General features: G+C 46.6%; 1 protein-coding gene across 1 annotated transcript in view; it reads left to right on the forward strand.

Annotated features, from left to right (window-relative positions):
• LOC119381033 (23 kDa integral membrane protein) overlaps positions 1–18,253 on the forward strand; it is a 69,021-nt gene extending 50,768 nt beyond the window's left edge. The window contains exons 5-7 of the mRNA XM_037649025.2: positions 17,757–17,942; positions 18,020–18,103; positions 18,158–18,253. Coding sequence (XP_037504953.1) covers positions 17,757–17,942; positions 18,020–18,103; positions 18,158–18,202 — 315 coding nt within the window. The 3' untranslated portion in view covers positions 18,203–18,253. The remainder of the gene's footprint in view (positions 1–17,756; positions 17,943–18,019; positions 18,104–18,157) is intronic.
• The last annotated feature ends 1,305 nt before the right edge of the window (positions 18,254–19,558 follow it).

A 19,558-nucleotide genomic window follows, 5' to 3' on the forward strand; every position in this document is an offset into this window, starting at 1 on the left:
GCCTATCCTCTGTTCCTTCTCTCTCTCTCCTTTCTACAAGAAAAAAGTTCAGCGAAAGATGAAGCCTTGAGGAAACGTTTCATCATGAATGCTTGTCTTCGTCAGGGCCCTGACGGCAGGGGCGTAGCCAAGGGGGGTTCAAACCCCCCCCCCCCTGAAAATTTTCAATTTTTCTCGCGTTTATATACACTCACACATACAAATGCACGCACGAACATACATAAAGTATGGTTGAACACCCCCTCCCCCCCCCGAAAAAATTTCTGGCTACGCCCCTGCCTGACGGAAACTAGTCCCCTTGTCGACTCGTTGGCTTCAGCGACATTCCCTTTTCGACAATTTCTCTTCACTTCATCCTTGCGTTTGATTAAGTAAAGCTAATGAGGCGACGCTTACATACTGCAGAATGGCTGTGCCAGATCCTAAATTTTGTCATATTGCACTGTTAGCTGTTTGACAACAATTTTGCGAATGATGAATCGGGCAACAAAAAGTGTTCTTGAAGGTTGGATACTATATAGATGCATTTCAATTACCGTGACATTTCGCGTTCTTTTGCCGCTTCTGAATAATGTTATATAGTCTCATGCTATATCTCATTACGTGGTTTTTACGTTTCTATGCTGTACAGGAATCGTTGCTGTTTTACATAATAAATTATGACATGATCACTTTTGTCTGTGAATCTACTGAGCTCTCACTCTGTAATAGTAATTACAGAATAGAGTAACTGTATTTACTATAACAGAGAGGGCTTCCTAAAAACGTGTACTATTATAATTGCATGCGCAAAAACAAAACAGCTAAAAGAAAAGAGATCTTGCATGACGTCTTAAAAACGTTTAGAAAACGTCTTTTCAAAGGCGATGCAATGGGATATTTTTATTTTAAAAATGGGATTTTTTGCGGCGTTTTTAAAACGTTTTCTATATCGTCTTAAAAACGTTTAGAAAACGTCTTTTTAAAGACGATGCAATGGGATATTTTTATCTAATTTAAAAATGGGAATTTTTGTGACGATTTTAAAACGTTTTTGAAACGTTTTCTACATCGTCTTAAAAACGTTTTTTAGATCGTCTTAAAAGCGTTTTCTAGATGGTCTTAAAAACGGATTCTAGCCGGACATTAGAGGAGATATAAAACGTTTTCTAGAACTTTAGCTTCTATTCCGTGACGTTTTCTAAACGTTTTTATTGTCTCGGATAAACGTTTATAAAACGTCAATTAGCCGTTTTGTGCTACCTGGGAAAAAACAATGTCGCGATCGCTTTTAGCCAATCAGTGCATTTTATCAACATCGAAGACCTAGTTGAAATAGTCAAGTTCTGACGGGGTTCACGCACGCAAACATACGACGGAGCGAAATAGCTAGTTCGGTCACAATCGTCTTCGCTAAGTGCACAGAAAGCACACACGACAGCCCCCACAATCGAATACTACTACGAAAAAATAAATTCGAAAGGGGTCTCCATGCGTGCGTACGAACGTGTGCATAACTTTTGGGACATGTGCACGACGCAGTTAGAACGCGACAGTTCGCCGCGTCGTTCACGGGAGGAAACTTCACGGGACACATAAGAAAAGCAATAAACATTAGCTCCAAATGCTCGCCGCCACTTGTAATCGTGCCATCTCGCACGGCGGAACGGCGCTGAGCGTAAGCACAAGCGTGTTAGTCCCCAAGCGCCTGCATTGCAATCTGTCGAGTCCTCACAAAGATGGCGGCGAGCGCGTATCGTCTCTTTTCGGCGTCTGCTAGCCCGAAACCTTCCAGAGAGCTTCCACGACTAAATTGTCCTGGAAGCTTCTGGCGACCCTCGGGCTCCCCGCAGGTCACCAGAACCGTTCAGCAGGAGAAAAACGAACGCCAACCGGAAGTGCGCCGCGGGGGGTGTGTGGGGGGGGGGGAGCAAACAGAGAAAAACGAGCGCGCTCTGGTGGCAGCCCGCGGGTAGCCAGAAGAGGAAAATCGAAGAGCCCCACTGCGCATTGCATTGCTGCCAGCGACTCAAAAAGGCCGACATATATTTACGCTCTTCACACTGAGCTCATATTATTATAAGGTCAAAGCCGCACGACAAAGTTGGCATCCAAGCAATAGAAAGTCGAGCGCTGCACAAACACGTGGTAGTTGTTTGCTCAAAGCAGACAGGACTGCCGCAACGAATGTGCTTTGTACCCGCAACATAATTACAGAGCACGTGCGACAACGGAACACGGGCGACAATGCAAACAAAAATGGGGGACCCTTAAGCTCCGCCTTGAAGAGTTGAACGCGAGAGCGAAATCCGGCCCCTAGTGCGCACTTCAACCACTAAGTGCATACTTATTAATGTGTGTTGTTGCACCCACACGCACACAGACGCACACACACACACGCGCGCGACGTATCTGTAGTAATGGTACAGGTCTTCGATCAAAGCACTTCCCCACGGCTAGGTCAGCTAGTATACCCCCCAGGTATTCGATAATTGCGCCACTAGCGCCGATTTGTCCCCTGGTGTTTGGGAGGCCAAACTGTGAAACTAAAAAACAACAAAAAACTGTGTGATGCTGCTATGGCAACGCTTTTGTTGATGAGAGAGGAGGAAATGCCAAGCTGCTTGTCGTCTGCTATGCGCGCGACTGCCTTGTGAGCCGCAAACGGAAAACGACACTGTTTGCATTTTTTTTTCAGGTTGTGTTGCTGCTGAGTGTATTGTTTTCGACAGCTTTCGGTTGCTAATTTTCGCGAAATCTCAGCACGCGCATAAGACAATTGTTTGGGAATGTTTGTCAGTTGAATACGCGCGAGACAGCATGCCCTGAAGTGTGAAATTTTGTTTCGGCAAGAAAAAGGAGTAGTCAGAAAATGTGGTTTATTCACTTATTTTATTAGCAACGTATCGAAAACGAAGACATTCAGCACATGCCACAGTAGCGTATAGCTGCGTATTACGTATAGTAAGTACAAATGATCGCGTGATACAGAGATGAGACGGCGATTCATGGGAGACGGAGCCGGATGTGGTGGGGTCGCCTTCTGAAAATACGGACAAAATGAGTAACATTCAAGCTCGCATGTTGGACTATTGCTTAAACAAATGCCAGCACTGTTTCCGTAAAATGGCGAATCTAACTCAGACTGGTCAGCTCCGATTGTATATCGTTGCAAGTCGTCAACTAAAAATGCTCCTCCAAAAGGCATTAAGCAATGCTCCAAATTTTAATGTTGTTGTACATTCCCGTAACATGTTAAGCATTGCTGGTTTCTCACTAGCTGTCTAAGAATATTGTAGTATAGTGAGTTCTTCGTATACTTTGGCCTTACCATTCTACACTGCCCACAAGAGGAAATTAAATAGCAATAATTTAAAAGCTGCTGGGCGCCGGCACGCGTACTCTTGCTCCTGTAAAATTTCTACTATACAGCGGCAACCAATCTTACGGAGATCATTGCAGCACGTGACAAGGTTTGGCTTCGTCGTATTGAATTGAATTGTGCGGTTTTACGAACCACGATACGTCCATGTGACGCGCCCTAGTGAGGGACTGTGGACTATTTTGACTATCGAAGGAGGCGAGTATAAGTTTAGCCCGCATCGAAACACGACTTGATCCCGCGACGTCGTGTTTCACTGCGCAACACCATATCCGATACCCCACAACGGCGGGTTACTGCTGTATCGTTTGCTGCAACGCCAAGAGCGCTGCGTCTTCTACGAGCGTGAATTCGCTCGTTGTGAAAATATTCGCATCCTTAGCTGCGCCAGCATTCTGGAAAACCGTGCTACGCACATGATCGTCCAATAAAAAAAAAAGATGGATCCCTCTGTCATAGGAATCGGAATAACACGAAAGTAAAGCGTGCCCTAACAGAAGTAACTGAATGTTTACTGTACATTGATATAAGAGTGTTTATAAATGTATATTGATGTCTGGCAGCTATAGCACCGTTTAACGTGGATGCACCCACTTTGATGATTAATGGTACATCTCCATCCCGACGACTAACGTCCACGTTAAATGATTAAACAAAACCTCGTGGTAGCTGTAGTAGTCAACGGTGAAAGTGTAACCAGATAACGAGGTATGATAGCCAGAAGAGCGTCGCATATTGGATGCAGAATTTGGTCGCCATCCCGCAGCATGTTGTGATTGAAAACCACGGCCAGATTAGAGGGAAACGCAAAGCGCGTCGTGCCGCCCCGGTAGCCCGGCCGCGATTTTTCTCGGGGCGAGCACGTCAGCGGGGAACGCGGTGTTGCAGCCAGGTGAGGCAGGCGCGCGTCGCAGAGCTATTTTGGTTTGGATTAGAGTGATGCTATAAGCGAGGGCGACGCTTTTACGACGCTTGGGGTAAGATCGCCACCTCGCGGTGTGTTATGGCACTGACAAAATTGAACTTCTATTGCACACGCGTCGAATGGCACGGACGGGTAACGCGTTGCAGGTGCTAATCGCGGAGGCCGCAGTAATGACGAATTACTTTATTTTACCGCTCTCAGAGGGCAACAACAACCCGCCGACCGGGAGAGTGGTGATATAAAAGGCGCGTTTGTAAAGGCGCTAGAGTCTGTGAGGATGGCATACAAAAGCTCAACTACAAATCTGATTGTGAACGGAGAACTTTCACAGCGCATACAAGTCCTTTCCTCTGTGCGCCAGGGGTGTCCGTTAAGTCCTTTACTTTTTGCTTTATTTTTAGAACCACTCTGTAGGAAAGTTATTAGCAGTGCTGGAATTAAAGGGTTTAGGTTACAGGCATGTGAAGTGCGTGTTTTGGCATACGCCGACGATATTGCCTTTTTTGCTGTTGATGGAGAGAGCGTCAATTCGTTATTAAGAATCACTGAAAGGTTTTGCGACACAAGTGGAAGTTTGATGAATAAAGATAAAAGTGTGGGTTTGTGGCATGGCAACTGGGATCACACGCCCAATTCTTTTGAAAACATTCGGTGGCTCGCGACACCTAGCCGTTATCTCGGGGTACCCCTGGACAGATATAAAGACAGCGACTCGCTTTGGCTTAGCAAGGCGGAGGAACTGCGTGCGACAGCTGAAGCATGGGGTGGTCGAGAATTATCGATTTTCTCTCGGTCCGCAATATGTAACGTTTTTCTGGCTGCTAAAATTATGTACCTTTTGCAAGCACTTAGTTGTACGCGTAAAAACATTAAAAAAATCCACAGGATATTTGCCACATTCATCTGGAGATCTACATGGGAGTGCACAGCAAGAACTAATTTGTTTCGTCGAGTTAAGCAAGGAGGGCTTTCTCTGTGTCATCTGTTTCTCAACCAAGTAGTATCACGTTTCATGCTGATAAGAGATCAAAGAGATTCCTTTTTATGTTGTTTATTTCAAAGAATGTTATTACATCATATGCCTGACTTCTTTGTATCGTCGGAGAGGGGGGAACGATACTCCTTGTCGCCATTCTTCCGCGAAGTTGTGTTGTCCTATCGATTCCTAAGAGCAAGGTTTCCTATGGATTACTTATCTAACGTGAAAAGAAAGCGCCTTATGAAGGACCTAATTCAAAATGTATTCCCTGTCCCCGTTTATCGGTTAATGTTTAAAAAAGCACACGGCCAAGACGTTCTAAAACGAGTTAAAAACATCTGGATACCGCCTAACGTAAAGACCTTCTTCTTCAAGCTTCATACAGGAACCTTGCCAGTGAAAACGTGGCTGGAGGATAGAGGGATTTATGTACCATGGGGAAGCATGTGTTTCCTGTGTAATCGGCCTGAAACTATTGAACATGTATTCATTGATTGTAATAATGCCATATTCTTTTGGGACATATTGCAGAGGACCTTAAAGATAGAACTACCTCTTAATCCGCACGGAATTCGCTTTTTGCCCTTTGAATACTCTGTTCCGCATTTGGATGTTATCTTTTTACTGGGTCTCCATTCGGTTTGGCGCAGCATGTTAGCGTATAGACACTGTGATGTTAAAGTTCCATCTGTTCATGAGTGTTTTGTGGAAATTCTTGTCAAAGTTCGTGAGGTGTATAAGACGACTGACTGTGATGAAGATGTGATAGCTCTGTTTGATGCATTAACGCACATGAAACGGATATGATGTGTGCTTGTTAGACGATCTTGACCTGTAGTCAAGAAGGCAATAAAGAAAAAAATAAAAGTGACCGTGGCGCAGTGGATAGCGTGCCCGGCATCTGTTGTTGCGGACCGAGCGGTCGTGGGTTCGATGCCCGTTGACGGAACTTTTTTTCTTTGTCATCTGATCATGTAACTTTTTTCTACGTCATTTCCGTGACGGAAATACATCACTGAAGTCTTGGTGGACCCCGGCATAAAACACTTTCGTGTTAAAATAAAAACATTTAGGCAGCTGCTCACTAGTAGTGGCAAGACTCAAGGTAGTGCGGAGCCGGGCTGCGTTGCTTGTTTTTCTTTTATTTTTCTTTGTCTCTCTGTTTCTTGTGACTTTTTTGTCTATGTTTATTTGTATTTCTCTCTCTCTCTCTGTTTCTTTCCACTTCTTTTCTCTCTCTCGCTCTCTCTGCGCTCGTTTTCTCTCCCATCAGAGTTATTGCATACCACGCCGGACAAATTGACGCACGTGTTCGCGGAGCGAAGAAGAAGAGGACGAAGAGGGGCGCTCATCATGATGATGAGAATTTTGTTCGCGAATAACAGGGATTGTTCGAGCTTAAACAGTGCCGCTGCTAAAAAACCGAATAGCACGCAATTCCCTGGCGCACGCGGAACCAATTTCGCGGCGTAATGCCACGCGGAGCCGTAGCAGACGACGGGGAAAACAGAAAGCTGTTCACTTTTGCGCCGTACCCTGTATTATGGTTCTCCAACCCCCCCCCCCCCCTCCCACTTCACCTCACCCCTAGCTTTCTCGTCCACTGCACAAAGCGAAAATACGCGTCCCTTCCATGATGCCCAAAAGCAACAAGCCGACCTGTGCATACCTGACACTGCGGCGAGCCTATTTTGGCCCGGGTGGTCTTGAGCCGAATCAGCCGTGACTTGTGTCTGGGAGGGTCCTTGAAGATAGGGTAGATATAAGTCACGTTTAGGTTGGTAGCGAAGGAAGACGGCAGCATGAAATCCAGTGTACAGGGCACAGTTGAATTCATGCCTAAATATGGCATGTGAATTATGCATCATACAATAACGTGTGCGAAAATCAACTAAAGAAGCAAAGGTAGTCGCAACCTCTAAAACCTTGTTTTCTTACCTTCATCGATCAGGGACACCACTTCCACTGCAACAGCGGGAGCAGCCATCAACAACTGCCGCGTTCTGGCAAGGTCGGCGTGAGCGCATTCTGTGAAGTAGTACGAGCAGAGGTGGTAGCCGTTGTACTGTACATTTGCTTTCATGCCAGCCCCGCCAAGTCTCCCCTTTTGGCACGTGTCATTCCACCATACGTCACACCTAGAAAATGCAAAAAATACCACCATGGATATCAATAAACAACACGTAAAAGCGAAACAACTATTGTGACTGCAAAGCAGTCACAATAAAAGTCACGAGTGCAGCTCGGCCGTCGCGCAGGTAACTCCAACTTCTTGTAACACGGAATGCAAGCGGTCACTGCTACGTAAATGGTTTAGCGGGCTTCTTTCATGTTAATGAACAGTCAAAGGTGGTAATGTCAATACAAGTAACTGGGCTTCGGAATGATTTAAAGCCAAACCAGTTCGTCGAAGAAGCGTTTATTTAGCACATTCGGTACACATGATTTGTAAGCTTTCTTCTCGTGGAAAATAAAAAATTAAGAGCAACGGCTAACAGAGACGATACCGAAACGAAATTTCTGCCTGCACGTCAGCTGCCTGCAATCGGCTCACGAGAAACTGCCGACCAGTCATGGGCACGTTACCAGTAAAAAGTAACAGTCTTACAGTTACAGTTACCTAAGCCAAAAAAGTAACTCTGTTACAGTTACAGTTACAGAGTTTCCGAAAGTAACTTGTTACAGTTACAGTTACTGTGCAAAAGTAACGTCGTTACTTTTCCGTTACTGTATAAAATAATAGATCACAAATCAAATTATAGAATTTATTTAATAAGGGTTGCACGTCGTAAAACCCTAGACGAAGGAAACATAAAAGGGGGCCCAACACCAGCAATCACTTTGAACGCCTCTTACTTGAAGTGGAAAACGTGGTTGATGTACTGGAACGCCGGCAGTATATCCTAAGACGTTTATTAACTATACCCAGAAGCGCATGCGAAGAGCAGGAGGGGGTGCATCACGAGTGGTTACGACGTCCATTGTGTCTGCTCCATATGTTTAAGGTGTGTCAGACTCTGTTCGGAGAGCTTCCGGTCCGCTGGGCATACACCGTTTTTAAGTCCCATTATTATACCTTGGAACATGACAACGTGTGTTCACGAAATCCTAAGACTGCACACCTGCGGATGATCATGGCGGTATCTAAAAGTGCGATGCGGGGATCGGCGAAACGGGCAGGAAATGATCAACGAGGCCTAAAGAACTCAAGCGGAATGTCGCTAAAGCAACCCATGCAACGCGTTCTAAGACCGAGCTTGTTGAGCACTGCTGGATGACAGGTCATAGCTTTGACCTAAACAATGCGACGACGCCGGTTTGTGAACGAAGGTGGGGGAAAAGCAACTCCTGGAATCGTGGTTCATTCGCCGCGGCTTGCAAAAACAGCCGCGGCCCCCCACTGGACATTTACAAGGACATGTGTGACTAGTGGACTGGTTGACATCGGCTCATTTTTTTTTTCTTTTTTAGGATGCCACCTGCATTTGGGGTGAAACGTCTGTCATTTTGTTAATAATTGTTGCATTAAGTCGGAGTAAACATTTTACAACCAGTTACAAAGAAGTTTTAAAATATCGCTTCGCTAGTTCACGGAATTTCTGGCCTTAGCCGTTTCGCATTCTGCTGTTTTCTAGCCACCTGTCAAACACGATTAGCTCGGAGCCTCAGACGAGAGAGACTATAAACATGGCATCCTAATGCTCCTCCACCTGTACACCAAGAACATAGCTAGATGCTCAAGCGACGAAAAGGATATATATGCTGAAAAAAAAAAACGGACGCGAACTTAGCAGGCTGTTCAGTTGAACCACGATTGATTTACATGTTGCGTTAATGACAGACCTCCAACCTCGGTCTTCTGCAGGGAAGATAATACGCTTAGTCACCTCCTCTCCTAAGCTGCGAGGGGAGACCTATTCTGGAAAGTTGAGGGGTGGAGAGGATATATGGTAAAGAAGAAAGTTCGAAAAAGTGTTGCTGTTGGATAATTTTTCATAAAGACAGAAGTAACTGTAACGGTATTTTCCGTTACAGTTACTGCGAAAAAAGTAACAGTGTTACAGTTACAAGTTCCTCTAACTTAAAAGTAACTAGTTACAGTTACAAGTTACTGAAAAAAGTAACTAGTTACCGGTAACGCGTTACTAGTAACTAGTTACTGCCCAAGACTGCTGCCGACAAGTAGCTTTACATGCTTACAACATTATGGGCGCTGTTCCAAATAAAAAAAATACTGTAAAGCAACAGCGGAAAATTTTCCAGTTCGCCCTGTAGCTTTTTTGATAAGGATAGCGCTTGCTTCTTCGTAACGACAGAATAAGAGGTGTGCTTACCGGTCGCTGGGAAGCGGAAAAATGTCGTTGCGCTGTTCCTTCCTGAGTTGTCGCACCACACAGAAGCGCAGCATGCCTCGCTTCCTTTGCGCAGTTTTTCGGACATTTTGAGCACGGTGGCACTCACAGACATCAAAATTTTCCCCTTCAAGGCATACTACGAAAATTCTACACGTGCACACAGTGAAAGCGGCAGGAGCAGACGCACAGAACAAGCACGGAATGGCAGCAGCAGAGATAAGAGTGAAAGCGCCGCCCGTCGGCGCAACGAACGAACGAACGAATAAATATATCGGGTGTTAAAAAAATAGCCAAGAACACATTTTATTTCTGCACATAATTGCATAACTTTACTTCATTGATGCGTTGGTTGAAAAAAAAAAGGCCACACATGCAAAAGGTGCTGAATTTTTGCTTCCTAGCAAAACAATGGCGGACGCTTTATTTCCAATACCGAAACTAGTCGAAGTGTCCGGCCCCTTCCCTGTGCTAGAGTCGAGACATGTTTCTCACAATGCCTCACAGATGGCAGCAGATTATCTAACGTTTGCTGTTTGATATGTTTTCCGCTAGATGGACATAGTTGTCCATTTTTTGAGCTGTTTGCAAGTTTGTGTGTGTTTTCAGCGGCGATGGCTGCACTATCCCGGCTTTTTTCAAAGCATGGCGTCGCGCAAAAAACGTAGTTTGATGGCCTCGCCAATGCGCCTACAAATCGCCCAATGGGCTAATTTTCGTCGTAACACCTGCCGAACAAAATGCGTTAAGGAGACTCCTTCCACTACATGGAATTTATGTAGTGTTTTTTTCCGAAGCTGTTGCGAGTAACCGCGTGGCTTTGTGGTAGGACACCTGCTTGCCACGCGAATGGCCCGGGTGCGATCCTCAGTGAGACCGACGATTTTTGTTGTTTACTTTATTTGCATCTTTCTCGATTTTTCGGTCACGGACGATTTCTCGCTCACAAGCGACGCCGTCACCGACGCCGACGGCGGAATTCCTGCGAAATGAGCTCTCTAACGCTATCGGAAGCCGCCAGGGGGCGCCGAGCAGTGGAGACCTATGGAGTGGAGCAGTGGAGTGGAGCTTTATGGGGATACAATAGGTACGAGGTGCTTCGAGGGCTGTGGAAGGGTGTGATGGTTCCGGGGCTTACATTTGGGAACTCAGTGGTGTGCATGAAGTCAGAGGTGCAATCAGGAATGGATGTAAATCAAAGGACGGTGGGCCGCCTCGCGTTGGGCGCTCACGGGAAGACGACAAATGAGGCGGTAAAGGGGGATATGGGATGGACAGGCTTTGAAGTGAGGGAAGCTCAGAGCAAAATGAGATTCGAAGAGAGGCTGAGGAAAATGAAGAAGAGTAGATGGGCAGAGAAGGTTTTCAGGTATTTGTATAGAAAAAGCGTTGACACGCAGTGGAGAAAAAGAACTAGGAGGCTCACCAGTAAATATACGGCTAGCAGTGCGGGCGATATGGCAACAGGGAACATTAAGCGGAAGGTCAGGGAGGCGGAGAGGACTTATTGGATGACAGCGATGGAAAGGAAGCCGGCTCTGAGTAACTACCGAAAGGGAAAAAACGAAATAAGGAGGGAAAGGTTTTATGATAATTCAAGGGGAAGCGCTTTACTGTTTGAAGCAAGGTCGGGCTGCCTTAGAACGCGAAGTTATAAAGCGAGATTCAGTAAGGAAGACGAACACTGTACATGCTGCGGGGGAACTAAGGAAACGATGGAACATGTACTGATTCAATGTGGCGATATTCACCCAGGTATACTTGTGGGCACGAGTCTACAGGAAGCCTTGGGTTTTAGGGACAACAATGGAAAGCTGAACACGTCCGCGATAGAAATAAGTAAGAGACGGTTAGAGTATTGGTGGCAGAAGAGTAGAGATAAAGTACAAAAATAAAGAATGGGGGGGGGGGGGGGGGAATAAGGTCATTCTGCCTTAAGAGGCAGAGAGATAGACCGTAAGTGAATTTATAAATTTTTTGGTATAATAAGATAAGATTTAATCAATGTAGACAAGGTATCAGGCCAGCATGAAACAAGGAAGTTTTTTTTTTTTTTTTTTTCTTCGAGCACGGTGGCAGACATGTCACCGCCCCGTTATAAAGGGGACGCTCATAGCATCCGTGTGCAATATGGCGGTTGGGTGAATGCACGCTAAATGGCGTTATAGGTGCCGAAGTAGATGGGCAAAGAAGGTTTTCAGGTATTTGTATAGAAAAAAGCGTTGACACGCAGTGTAGAAAAAGAACTAGGAGGCTCACCAGTAAATATACGGCTAGCAGTGCGGGCGATATGGCAACAAGGAGCATTAAGCGGAAGGTCAGAGAGGCGGAGAGGACTTATTGGATGACAGCGATGGAAAAGAAGCCTGCTCTGAGTAACTACCGAAAGGGAGAAAAACGAGATGAGGGAAAGGTTTTATGATAATTCAAGGGGAAGCGCTTTACTGTTTGAAGCAAGGTCGGGATGCCTTAGAACGCGTAGTTATAAAGCGAGATTCAGTAACGAAGAACAATGTACATGCTGCGGGGGAACTAAGGAAACGATGGAACATGTACAGATTGAATGTGGCGATATTCACCCAGGTATACGTGTGGGCACGAGTCTACAGGAAGCCTTGGGGCCTTGGGTTTTAGGGACAATGGAAAGCTGAACACGTCCGCGATAGAAATAAGTAAGAGACGGTTAGAGTATTGGTGGCAGAAAAGTAGAGATAAAGTACAAAAAATAAATAATGGGGAAAAATAAGGTCATTCTGCCTTAAGAGGCAGAGAGATGGACCGTGAATTTATATTTTTTGGTATAATAACATAGATTTAATCAATGTAGATAAGGTATTAGGCCAACATGAAACAAGGAAGTGTTTTTTTTTTCTTTTTTTTTCGAGCCTGGTGGCAGACATGTCACCGCCCCGTTATAAAGGGGACGCTCATAGCATCCATCCATCCATCCTATAGAGTTACTGTATATGCTACCTTTAGGTAGCAGAGTTGCGCCAAGGTACGCCATCTTGGGCTCCGAAGTCTTGCGGGAAAGCCACTCACCACCCGCGCAGGAGCCGCGCTCGCGCGACAGAGTAACAGCGTTGATTTAAACAGCAGATTTTCATGGGGCTTTTATTGCACTCGTCACATTCTAAAACAGTGGACGCAAGCAAATATACAAAAAAGTAGTAATATTGCGTCGCGCGGGTATACAGGCGAGAATTCTCAGTCTTTTCTGCTCACTTTTTTTTAACGCATTCACCATCCTCTAGGTGGCGCCACCGTCCCAGCTTGGGCACGTAAGCGCTATTCCGCTAAGCTAAAACACGCTGTCCACAACGAACGTTTGCGGCACGGTAACGACATTCCCTTAACCCCTGCTATCACGCTAACGCTAAACTAATAACTGTCTAATAACAACAGTGCCGATGTCAACCGCCCTTGAGCCGCCGGAATCTACGGAGTGTCGCCGTCGCCTGGGAAGTGTTGGCAGTGTTGGCTTCTCCGCAGCGCAAATGAGCCACCTATGACCACGTGACGGCGCTCGGCGAATAGCGTTGCTGGAATCATCGAAGGCAGAGCGAGCGGCGTCCGGAAAACAGTGGCGCAACTCTGCTACCTAAAGGTAGCATATACAGTAACTCTAGAGACCTAGGTAGTCATGGTAGTCATGGTCAACAAGGAAGCAAGCGACAGCGGGAACAGCGGGGCATCGATCCCCACAGTGGTAGACGCGAAGGGGGAAACAGGTTTGGAAAAGACAGGTGCAAGAGTCACAGAACCCAGCCTCCGCGAAGTAGTTTTGGGAAGGGGAGCGGACAAAACAGCAGCAGTGGCACGCGCTAGTAACCGAGGCAGTGGCCAGGTGCGGGACAGTCCAGCAGAAAAGTCGGAGCACGTGATAACCGCCGGGGACTCGAATTTAGTTAGATGCGCAGAAGCAGTCAACGAAAGGGTGAGAGGCGACAAACGAGTTTTAATAGGGAAGTTCCCGGGACATAGGCTGGGATCAGTGATGAGACAAGCTATCGCAAAACTCGCAACTAAGGCTAATGGACGTAACATGGTGATAATCGCGGGAGGTCTAAACGACGTCTTGAATGAAGAATCAGCCGAACTAGCGACCACATTGGCGAAAGGGGTCGATGCCTCAGGTGCAGATAGTGGTATGCACAATACCGGATGTACCGGATGTACCGGTGCGTGACGGCAACCTGCAAAGAGCGGTTGTCGACGCAAACAAAGAGATATGGCAGATGAGTCGAGAGAAAGGCATCGAGGTAGTGGAAATAAACAGAGAGGTGCACAGGTGGGGTGGTTTTCGAAGAGACAGAATACACTTCGATAGGAGGCTTGGTCATGAGGTGGGTTGGCGACTTGCAGGACGCGCAGTAGCTTTTTTGGGGGGCACGCCGACCCTTCGGTGCCCAGGGTAGCTTGTAATGAGGAAAACAACCAGGGGAACTCTTTGACAGGCAGTATAGCGAAAAACCAGAGAAAAGGTAAAAGAAGGGAGAAGGCGCGTGTTGCAATTAGTTACATATACATGCAGGGTGCCAGAAAAAAAGGCAAAATGGTTAGAGATTGAGGGACAGTTAAACAAGGAACAGATAGGTGTTTATACGGTTACAGAAACACACCTTAGAGACTTAGAAGAGCCACCACATATTGACAATTATATTTGGGAAGGATGTAACAGGATCACATCAGAAAGGAGAGGTGGGGGTGTTGGAATGCTAATTCATAGCAGAACAAAATGGGATAGAGTGAAACAAACGTGTTCAGAGCACATATGGGTTTCGGGCACAGTAGGTGGAAAGAAAACGTGGCTAGGTGTAGCTTACTTGTGGACGGGGAATAACTGCAGAGAAAAGAATCTGGAGATAGCGAAATGCATAAGCACCGATATTAAAGAATTTGGTCATGATGCCGAAATAATCCTTCTAGGGGACATGAACGCTCACATTCATGACCTTCACGGATATTCAGACACCAATGGCATGTTATTGCTAGATCTCTGCGAGCAACATAGTCTTGAGATAGTTAACGTGGGGCCTAAGTGTGAGGGGCAGATCACGTGGGAAGTCGGAAACAGGCAATCGAGCATTGATTATTGTCTCATGACAGAAGGAATATATGACGAACTTAGAGAGATGAGAATAGACGAGGAAGGCATTAACAGCTTGGGTAGTGATCATAAACGCATAATATTACAAATGGGATATAAAACTGAAAATAAGAACATAGAATCAAAGTTTGGCAGCTTGTATCTAAATGACAAACAAATAACAAATATAACCGCAAGAGTCGAGGAAAAAGTAGACGAACTACCAGGCAAAGACTGGAAGTATAGTGAGCTGCTACATGTAATCACGAAAGAAATGGAAAAAGAGAAGAAAACTATCTGTTGGAAAGGAAAGAGAAAGCCAAAAAGTTGGTGGAACAAAGAAATCCGAGAGGCGATCGAGAAGCGACGTGAGGCACCGCGGGAGCACAGACAGGCAAAAAAAGGAGAAGCGGCCACAGGACAAAGTCAACCAAATATGGGATATATATTTAGAGCAAAAATCCATTGTGCAGAAATTAGTCGAGGCAAAAATTAAAGGTGAAAGTGAACGCTGGATGACAGAGATTCGCGGAAAGACGAAGGCCGCGCCTAGGATATTTTGGAGCCACCTAAAAGCGCTGGGTAGGAAGTCTGTCACAATGCAACAACATATGGTAGATGAAGGAGGAAATCAATTGGAAGGGTATGAAGTGAGTAAAAGTACGCAAAGGAGTGCAACCGACGAAGATGTAGTACTAGAGAATTTCAATTGGCAGAAAGCCGAAGGAAAAATTCCTAAGCGCACTACTACGGGCTTAGATGGGGTTCCCGTCAGCGTCATTAACGATCTCGGACATAACACTAAAGAAGCACTGCTGAAAGCCTTAGAAATGTGCTTACGGGAGAGGGAAATACCAGACAGGTGGCGAAAAAGTAGAATGAACTTAATCTATAAAGCCAGGGGAGAAAAGGATAACATTCGCTCGTATAGACCGCTAACCATTACATCGGTGCTATGCAGGTTGGCGATGCAGGCAGTAAAATTAAAAATAGAAGCGTGGGTAGAACACAATGATATTTTGGGAGAACTTCAGAATGGATTTCGAATCACCAGGCGGTTAGACGATAATCTGTTTATTCTTACCCAGTGTATAGAAATATCGAAAATAGAAAACAGACCCTTATACGTAGCTTATCTAGATATCACCGGGGCGTATGACGACGTTAATCAGGAAATTTTGTGGGATATATTGGAAGAAGTGGGCATAGGTGACGACGGTATACAGCTTTTGAGGGAAATATACCGAGAAAATACAGTTTGTATAGAATGGGAAGGAATAAGTAGCAAGGACAGCGTTGAAATTAGCAAGGGGCTGAGACAGGGATGTCCTTTGTCCCCGCTGTTATTCATGCTGTACATGGTGAGGATGGAAAAAGCAGCAACAGTGGATTTAATTTGTCACACAAACAGGTCGGCACGATGGTTGAGCAGAAGCTTCCAGGTCTATTTTATGCTGATGATATTGTCTTATTTGCGGACAGTCAAGATGATATACAGCGACTGGCAGATATATGCGGAAGGGAATGTGAGGCTCTAGGACTAGGATTTAGTGCAACAAAATGTGGATTGATGGTATTCACTGATCACGAAGACCATGCGGTCTTAATACAGGGCCAAAAAATACGGAGGGTAAGCGAGTACAAGTACCTCGGAGTGTGGGTAAATGAGGGGGCTAGATATATGGAGGTACAAGAGAAAGCATCGGTAGCAAAGGGAAAGAGGAATGATGCAATTATGAAGCGCAGAGCTTTGTGGGGATACAATAGGTACGAGGTGCTTCGAGGGCCGTGGAAGGGTGTGATGGTCCCGGGGCTTACATTCAGTGGTGTGCATAAAGTCAGAGGTACAATCAGGAACGGATGTAAATCAAAGGACGGTGGGCCGCTTCGCGTTGGGCGCTCACGGGAAGACGAGAAATGAGGCTGTAAAGGTTGATATGGGATGGACATGCTTTGAAGTGAGGGAAGCTCAGCGCAAAATGAGATTCGAAGAGAGGCTGAGGAAAATGAAGAAGAGTAGATGGGCAGAGAAGTGTTTCAGGTATTTCTATAAAAAAAGCGTTGACACGCAGTGGAGAAAAAGAACTAGGAGGCTCACCAGTAAATATACGGCTAGCAGTGCGGGCGATATGGCAACAAGGAGCATTAAGCGGAAGGTCAGAGAGGCGGAGAGGACTTATTGGATGACAGCGATGGAAAAGAAGCCGGCTCTGAGTAACTACCGAAAGGGAAAAAACGAAATAAGGAGGGAAAGGTTTTATGATAATTCAAGGGGAAGCGCTTTACTGTTTGAAGCAAGGTCGGGCTGCCTTAGAACGCGTAGTTATAAAGCGAGATTCAGTAACGAAGAAGAACAATGTACATGCTGCGGGGGAACTATGGAAACGATGGAACATGTACTGATTGAATGTGGCGATATTCACCCAGGTATACGTGTGGGCACGAGTCTACAGGAAGCCTTGGGTTTTAGGTACAACAATGGAAAGCTGAACACGTCCGCGATAGAAATAAGTAAGAGACAGAGTATTGGTGGCAGAAAAGTAGAGATAAAGTACAAAAATAAATAATGGGGAAAAATAAGGTCATTCTGCCTTAACAGGCAGAGAGATGGACCATGAATTTATATTTTTTTTGGTATAATAACATAGATTTAATGAATGGAGATAAGGTATTAGGCCAGCATGAAACAAGGAAGGCTTTTTTTTTTTCGAGCCTGGTGGCAGACATGTCACCGCCCCGTTATAAAGGGGACGCTCATAGCATCCATCCATCCATCCTACTGTCACTGCGCTCCGGTTTCTATCACTGCGCTCCGCAAGAACATTTCATCGAAGTAATCCTGGAATCGAACACATGTTGTTGAAAGAGCAGCCAGCTCATGGCAGTGTTGAACATTGTAAGTACGTGCCCGCATTTGGATGTAGAGCGCACTGTGTGGTGTTCATTTCGGGAGACCTCACGTGGTCACTTTTTTAGAGCACAGCAGCGCAAGCAAATTGTGTCAACCTCTTGGGCAGATTGTCGTCAACCGTTTCTATTGCGCCACGCAGATGCTGTGCTGCGGTGTACACGGGCCGGCCGACTACGCGGAGAGCGTGTGGAAGGCGGAGAGCATCGGGCGCGGCGACAATGTGAGCAAGACGTGCTGCCGGCTTCGCGACGAGCCGGACGCGCACAAGAACCCACGTCCTCTCAATGAGACCTTGTGCCAGAATGGAGACGACAGGCACAGCCGGGTACGCTACTCCAGCAAGACATCTTGACCGCACACAAAATACGAGGGAGGTACGACGCCTCACCCGATTTCCTGCAGGGATGCCTCGCTGGCCTGGAAGAGCTGGCCAAGCGCGAGGGCACGCTGCTCGTAGCAGTCGCTTGCGGAGTGGCCGCCCTACAGGTGAGTGCTCAACGAAGCGCGCAGTGTTCGGCCATGATGCTTTCTTATGTGCAGATCATTGGCATCAGCGTCTCCATTTGCCTCTGCAAGCAGATGTAGCCAAGTCGAGTCCCACCTTCGTGGAACATATGGCCGTGAAAGTAATGATTACGCAACACAAGCCTTAGCTGCTTCTTCTTACCTCGAGAACCACTGATAGAAATAGCCGCTTTGTCTCATGGCTTGCTGTTTTTTGTCCACTCCACCCTTTAGGATGACTTTTTAAAAACTTTTCAACGTTAATGAATTTTCATTTTTGACATTTCAACAATTTACACATGTTCAGTGCTGTGGTGCAGAAAAAAAATTGTGTCCCTGTTCGTTTCCATTCAATAGTTACGGTCTTTTTCATAACTGTCCTCAAACCGAGCATATCTTTGAAAACTTCATTTTTTCTATGGAAAGTTGATTTTCAATTCGTTGTGCGAAAACTCGCAACTTTTGAATAAAAGAACAATTTCCTTTGAAACCTTCCATGTTTATTTTCTAAGAGTCTACAAAATGAACCAATGGAGACAACTAAACCGAGGAATGCATTATTCGTTGTTGTTCTTAAAGCGAGGGGTTTTTTGGCCTAGTTGAGCGAGTTTCGCTGTGCACCTTCGCTTGACCTGAAAGGGAAGAACGAGTACCACGCGACTAGCCGCTGCCGCCGCTGCTACGATGACTGCCGCTGCCTCGCCAGCCGTGTGCACTTTACTAACCACGTGACTCGCCGCTATCCCTGTCACGCCAGGCCAGCGCTTCAGTTCAGCTGTTTTGCTGTGGTCGCGCGATGGAAGGAGGAAGTGAGGACGCTTGTCCATCTGTGGCTACTAGAGTGCCTCGATGTCCTCCTCGAGGGGCGGGCGAGGTAGAGTAGAGCACTGCACGGGCCGGATTTTACGGCCCGAGCCCGGCCCGGGCCCGCTTTATGAAGCCCGAGCCCAGCCCGGGCCCGTGGTTCCAAGCGCGGGCCCGGCCCGGGCCCGGGCGTACATGACCGAACCCAGCCCGAGCCCAGCCTGGGCCCGTGGTTCCAAGCCCGGGCCCGGCCCGGGCCCGGGCGTACTTGACCGTACCCAACCCGAGCCCGGCCCGGGCCCGTCGTTCCAAGCACGGGCCCGGCCCAAGCCCGGGCGTTCATTACTAAACTAATCCAGGGCGCGCTTGTTCATGACCAGGCCCGACCCGGGCCCGCTAGAGGATATTAGTTTATGATGATTAGTAATGATGCCGTGCGCTTTGTATCCAGTGTGTACATGCATCGAAATGTTGCTTTGCCCGCGGTGGTAGCTCAGCGGTTAAGCTGTTTCGCTGTTAAGTCCTAGGACGCGGGTGCGATTCCCGCAGCACGGCCGCAATTTGATGGGGGCGAAATGCAAGAACACCCGTGCACATACTTATCTTTAGGTGCACGTTAGAGAACTCGAGGTG

Source organism: Rhipicephalus sanguineus, chromosome 2 (assembly GCF_013339695.2).
Source record: "Rhipicephalus sanguineus isolate Rsan-2018 chromosome 2, BIME_Rsan_1.4, whole genome shotgun sequence".
In the NCBI taxonomy this organism is placed as follows: Eukaryota; Metazoa; Arthropoda; class Arachnida; order Ixodida; family Ixodidae; genus Rhipicephalus; species Rhipicephalus sanguineus.